General features: G+C 45.3%; 1 protein-coding gene across 1 annotated transcript in view; it reads left to right on the top strand.

The window, feature by feature from the left end:
- The first annotated feature begins 6200 nt into the window (after positions 1-6200).
- Positions 6201-6429, top strand: part of LOC100944514 (PRAME family member 12-like) — a 3116-nt gene continuing 2887 nt past the window's right edge. The window contains exon 1 of the mRNA XM_023513350.1: positions 6201-6417. Within this exon, the coding sequence (XP_023369118.1) occupies positions 6201-6417 (217 nt within the window). The remainder of the gene's footprint in view (positions 6418-6429) is intronic.

Here is a 6429-nt window from a genome sequence, read left to right on the forward strand (position 1 = left end):
GTGTAGAAAAACAAATAATCACAGTATATAGGTACTGTTTCTTATGAAGGGCTGACAATAGCAATCAAATTTTAAAATGCACATATCCTTAGACCCAGCACTTTTACTTCCATGATTCAGTGCTACAGACATGTACATCTATATAAACACACACGTGAATACAAAATAGCCTCCAAGTTACATGAAATAAGAATGTGCAGAACTGTGGGAAATATGCAGTTTCTATAAAAAGAAGCCACATATAAATATTTACTTGTAAATGCTGGTGATCTATGGAAGAGTAGAAAATAGAGTGGCCAGGTGAAAGGGTGGACAAGGGACTTTGTCCCTCATTTTAACAGTAAAAAGGGTACGGCTATAGGAATTGAAGCCATTTTTGATTGGTGAGAGGGACCACAATTTCCCTAGCCCTGGACTTTGGTGAATTAATGTCAAACTGACAACAGGCCAGTTCTGAGCCTAGATGTTATGTACTGGCAACTGCCATGAGAATAGTGCCCAGAGGGCTTGGTGCCTGTAGCACAATGGTTACAGTGCCCACCACATACAACCAGGCTGGCAGGTTCGAAACCAGCCTGGGCCAGCTAAACAATGACAACTGCAACAAAAAATATAGCTGGGCATTGTGGCAGGTGCCTGTAGTCCCAGTTACTTGGGAGACTGAGGTAAGAGAATCCCTTAAGCCCAGGGGTTTGAGGTTACTGTGAGCTGTGACACCACAGCACTCTACCCAGGGCAACAGTGAGACTGTCTCAAAAAAAAAAAAAAAAGAAAAGAATTGTGCCCAGAGAAACCAGCTGGAAGGTAAGGTAACAGGAGACCTGGTGGTCCCAGTTGAGACCAACTTAAATTAGCCAACAACCAGCCAGCTCCCAGAGGAAACCCAGCTGGGACCCTAAGAACCACCAGGCAGACCCAAGATCTTGTGAGTGTAACAAATGGTGGTTGTAAGCCACGAGGCTTGGGGGTGTTTTCTGTATAGCATTAGTGTGGCAATGAAATCTCTTCTTATTCGTCCCCACAAGGGTCTCAGTGTGACAGAACCTGTTTCCTCCTACAAACCTAGAGGTCCAAAAGTCTTCTCAGCATTCCCTATCCTCTTGGGCACATGGGCACATGATCTAGGGTCAGTTAATCACATACTTGCTTATGGGACTTTGAGTGCTGTTGCATCGACTAATGAAAGAGAGAAGCCCCCAGGGCCCCCTTCCTTGGTGTTCTTGCTCCAGATGCACGGATGGCAGTGTTGCCCCCCTTGCCATGGCGGGCAGTGTGGCACCGAGGCCTTCAGGTGGCCCTGTGTGGTCAGCTATGCTCCTGCATACACTGTCGGAGCCTGATTCTCTTGCTCAGAGAACTCCACGAGCTGCTGAACACATTTTCATTTATCATTAATGGCCAGGGGGCTTTTTTTGAAGTTGAATTTCACTCATATGGAAACTCTTTGAAATTGATTAGCCAGGGATCTGCCTGTATGAACAGTGCAAACTGCCACATTGGTGGAGAAGTTACAGGGAAAGAGAATAAGGGCATCTTAATTGTGGAGATATTAGTATAATCAAATTAGAGACTATTACTTAGTCTGTGCCTTTAGATTGGACATGAATTGTATGAGACTAGTTTTATCGGGTGTCTACATTAGGAGTGACCTGGATTTGAGCCTTGAATTCCATTCTTAGACTTGTGGTTTGTGAGGTTGGACTGCTCTCACACTATCCTATAAAGACATTCAGAATCACAAGTATTAACAGTGTGCCTAAAAGCCTCCTGTTGCCCCTGAAAGAGTGACTTACGTTTGGATCTCAACTCAGGAAATCTTGAATCAGACAAGAAACTGGATAACTGCCAACTCTCCCATCTCTTGGCCGCCAGCTTTCTCCCAGTGAGTTTGAGGCTCAGCAGCACTAGGACCCTGGATCCGTTTCAGCTGGCCTCCATTCAGTCTTTAAGTTTCTCAAATCTATCATGTCTCATTTCATAATTTAGGCCCTCCTCTCTCATCTAGGCTATTACAGTAACTCGAGACAGGATTGGAGGCAGAGAGGCCAAGTTTATAGTGGGGACAAGGCCTTGTGTGATGTCCTTCTTACCTCCCACTGCAGCTGCTGCCAGGACAGAAAGACAACATTTGCCTGATCATACCAATTCTTTTCAAAACACTGAGCACTTGCTGTGCTGTCCCCTGTGACGTGAACGCCCTCCTAAGATAAATGTCTGTTCATCCTTCACGTCTCAACTCAAGCATCACCACATGAGTCTCCAAGTCCATCCTGCCCTCCTCTCCCCTCGCAGCCCTGTTAGCTTCTTAGCCCTGGTACGGGGCCTTGGCATCCTTGTTTCTTCCACCCCCCAGAGTTCCTTTCTGTCCCTCTGTCATAGGCTGTTAGGCTAGAGGACTTAAGTTACAACTGTAGGCAACCTTGGGGGAGGAGGGGAAAAAATCTGCAATTCCAGGAGTGGGATTCTCTGTTCCACAAAAGGGAAAAAAGTTATGTTCATTCTGCCAAGAAAAATGTCCCTGACATTTAAGAACCATATTTAGAAAGAATGACAGAATGGAAACGCATGCATGCCAGCTACTGCCCAGGCTTCCGAACATTATTGAAGACACCCATCAATCACACTGGGGAGGATCCTCCCTCTTAACTGCATGAGCTGAACAGCAGCTGACAGGGTGTCATGGAAATTTAATGATCGCTGGCAAGAGTTACAGTTTAAATCTGGTCTTAAATAAGTTTCTTCCCCTCTGGATCTCAGTTCCTTGAATTAAAAGGTCTGTATTTCACTGCTAGGAATTGTTTATGGAAATACTTAGAAAGCTGTATAAGGATGTATGCACGAGCCTGCTCACTGGAACGGTTGTGAGAGAGAAAAGCTGGGCACAAGTGGAATGATTACATGAGAAAGGTTAGTAAGAGTTACGTGACGTCCACGCCATCCAGTTTCACACAGCACTTAAAAGATGCTGAACTATGGATACTCATTTGTGAGTCTGTGCATGACCCAGTCTCTGGAAAAACATGTTGAACATGCGTGTGGTCAATTATGATCCTATCGAACATAATAGGAAGATGTGTTTATATATAAATGTGTACATATTTGTGCAAAAAAATGGTTAGAGGAACAGTCACCAAACCCAAAGTTTGTAATATAAGTGGAGTGCAGTGGGGAAGAGGAGATGTTATAAGAAAAACAATTGTGATAGATGCTTCAACGTCACGATAAATCCTCAGCATGGTCAAAACAAGTGATATCACAGTTCACACCTTTATGCTATTAAAACTAAAAACCCCACTAGCTTTTATTTGTGTAGTTCATATCTATTGATGTGCAATATTAAAAATTAGAACTGATAAATGTAATACTTATTAGTATTACTCTCACATTAACATAAACTGCAAGGAATAAGCCCACAGGACATGTGGAGTGTCGACGTGTCTGTTTATGGAAGCTGAAGTCTCACACAGGCTGTCTGCAAGGTGAGGACCCCAGGTGCCAGTAGCACTGCTCATCCAAGTTTGATGGTCATACCATCAGCTTCCCTGGTCCTGGGGCTTTTGGTCTGAGGGGTCAGAGCCCTGAGAACCAGGGAGCCACTGGTACAAACCCTGGAGTCCAAAGTCTGGAGAGCCTGGAGCTGAGATGCAGGGGAAGGGGGTCCCAGCTCCAGAAGAAAATGAAGTTGCCTCTCCTCTGCCCTTTTGCTGCAGCCAAGTCCCACCCCAGGGGATGGTGCCCACCCATAGTGAGGGCAGATCCTCCTCACTCACTCCAGGGTCCTCTAGAAACACCCTCACACATAGACCCCGAAATGGCGCTCAACCAGGTCTCTGGGAATCCTTACTTCAGTGAGGCCAGGACTTGAATTTACAAGACTTTGGACAATTAGATCAGCTGCCTGCTCTACAGGAATTAGCAAAAATAGAGCCCTCATATCCCTTGGGCCAAGAAGATCCTTCCAATAAGATGGCCAGCTTTAACAAAAAAGACTTGACCCAGTTAATTTGGATTTCAGAACAAAATTTCCAGCATATTTAGTACCTGTACTTATATTTGAATTTCAGGTTAATAATGAAAAACTTTTTCATATAAGGGGCGTTCTCCGGGTTATCTGGCGACCCTGCCTTTCAGTGGAACTACACCATTGTTTCAATACCCCTTTTCTCCCTTTCTCATGACACTTCATTAGCTATTGACAAAGAGTCTAGTCCATTACTTAACCTGTGCCTCCAAAGGGGCCAGAGTGGCATTTAGATGTTTCCCAAAGGGGGACTGATTAAGGGATGACACCCACGTCACTGGGTTGTCATGAAGACTGTCAAGTCTTTGTACGTGGTACACAGTACACATTACGTCATCTATTTATATAACTCCCCTAGGAGACAGAATTCCCTGATCTGTGCCCTTTAATTCAATGAACTACAAGTAATCCCCAAGTTACAAGCATCTGACTTACATACAACTCACACGAACAGAAGCTATGTGTATTAGCTACAGGTAACAGGTACAGGTCTATTAGCTACAGATAATAGGTAAATGTACCTGTTCCATCTTACACCCAAATTCAACTTGCCAACACACCTACAGAACCTCTCATTTGTAACCTAGAGACTCCCTGCCGTGCACTGACACAGGTGGCTGGCAATTACCAACACAGAGGGATGACACATTCAGTCCCAACCAGCAGCCAGAGGCCACTGATGAGCAGACCCTGCCCTCCCAGCTGAATTCCTGGTCCAGCTGCTACACAAGTTGATCTGAAAACCAAGGTATCTGAGGAGCTGGTTGTCATCTGTCATTGTTCCATGTCCTCCTCCTGAGAGTTTCCTTTCCCATCATGATGTTTTTAAACCCCTTCTTCATAATTATCGTCAACATTGTGGGAATTTTGCTGCAGGTATTGATCAAAAGTGGGTCACGTGAAGATCTTTTGAGCTTCCCAGGCCCTCCCAGAAGCAGAAGCTGAGATGGAGTTTGGAGTGAGGTTTCTTGGGAGTGATGCCTGCAAATGGCAAAGGGTGGACACAAGTTGGGCAGGTGCATTAATTTCCATTAGTGCTGTAACGAGTCACTGCCAAGTTAATGGCTTAAAATGCCAATTTATGAATTTACAGTTCTGGAGGTCAGAAGTAAAGAGTGTGTTTCCCTAGCCTAAAATCAAGGTCTTTACAGGCTGCACTCCTTGCAGAAGTCCTAGGGGGAGTTTCTCCAGTTCCTAGGAGCGGCCCACATTCCGTGGTTTGTGACCTCATACCACTGACCTCTGCTGCTTATTCTGATCAATTCTCCTGCCTTCCTCTCTCCCTTACAAAGACCTTTGTAATAACATAGGTCCACTCAGATAATGTAGAATAATTTCCCCATCTTCAGATCCTCACCATAATCACATCTTAAGTCCCTTTTGTCACATTAGGCAACATAACATTCACAGGTTCATGGGATTAGGCTACAGACATGGGGTGGGGATTATGCTGCCTATTCCAGTAAGGAAAGTCTTCAGGTGGCTCTGCAGCTCTGCAGGCCAGAGCAGGATGGGGCAGAGACAGCTTCCAGCTTGGAGGTAGAACTGAGAAAGTCTCGGCCAGATTAAAGATTACAGTCAGCAGAGTCATGCATCTGGGTAGTAATAGGCCCTAATTCCATCTGCCATGCTTATTGGCTAGAAACTGCCCATGAAAACCATGACCTTGGCTTGAAAGCTGAAGTGGATCCAGAAGGGTGGACAGCTGGAGGCTATCTGCTGCCTGTACTCACAGCTGAACAGAAAGTTTTCTTGAAGAGAGGTCCAGGTAGCACATTCACAGCCACATCTCTCTTTAATGACTTTACAACCTGAAGCCTAAACAGGGATGTGAGAAAATCTGAAAGGCCAATCCTAGGCTGGATTTGTCACCCCTTGTCTTGAACGGGTAATTTAGCATCAGTATCAGAAATGGGGTTTCACTCTTCTAATAGCCTACTCTATAGAAACGGACACAGAAACAAGGCTGTACGTTTCTTCATTGTGTTATTTTTAATTGCAAGCTAGACAAATAGCTAAATGTCTATCAGTAAGATTAAATCATGGTTTGTTCACACTACAGAATACTGTGCTGTACACACAGCATTAGGATAGGATATTGCATTAAAAATAGGTCCTAATCAGTTTCTGCTTGAGGTCCCAGCACCCTGCAACCTGAGTCCACACCTGATTAACCAAGATGAGCCACCAGGGTGCACCAAGACTCAAGGGCCTGGCTGTGCAGAGCCTGGTGAGAAATGAAACCTTGGCCATATCTGCTCTGGAGGAGCAGCACGGGTTGGTCTTCCCACCACTGTTCATAGAGGCCTTCACCGAGAGACGCAGCAGAGTCCTGACGGGGAGGGTGCAGGCCTGGCCCTTCACCTGCCTCCCTCTGGGGTTCCTGAAGAAGACATGTGACCTGGAAA

Source organism: Otolemur garnettii, unplaced genomic scaffold, assembly GCF_000181295.1.
Source record: "Otolemur garnettii isolate 467f Iridium unplaced genomic scaffold, OtoGar3 scaffold00039, whole genome shotgun sequence".
NCBI classification, from domain to species: domain Eukaryota; kingdom Metazoa; phylum Chordata; class Mammalia; order Primates; family Galagidae; genus Otolemur; species Otolemur garnettii.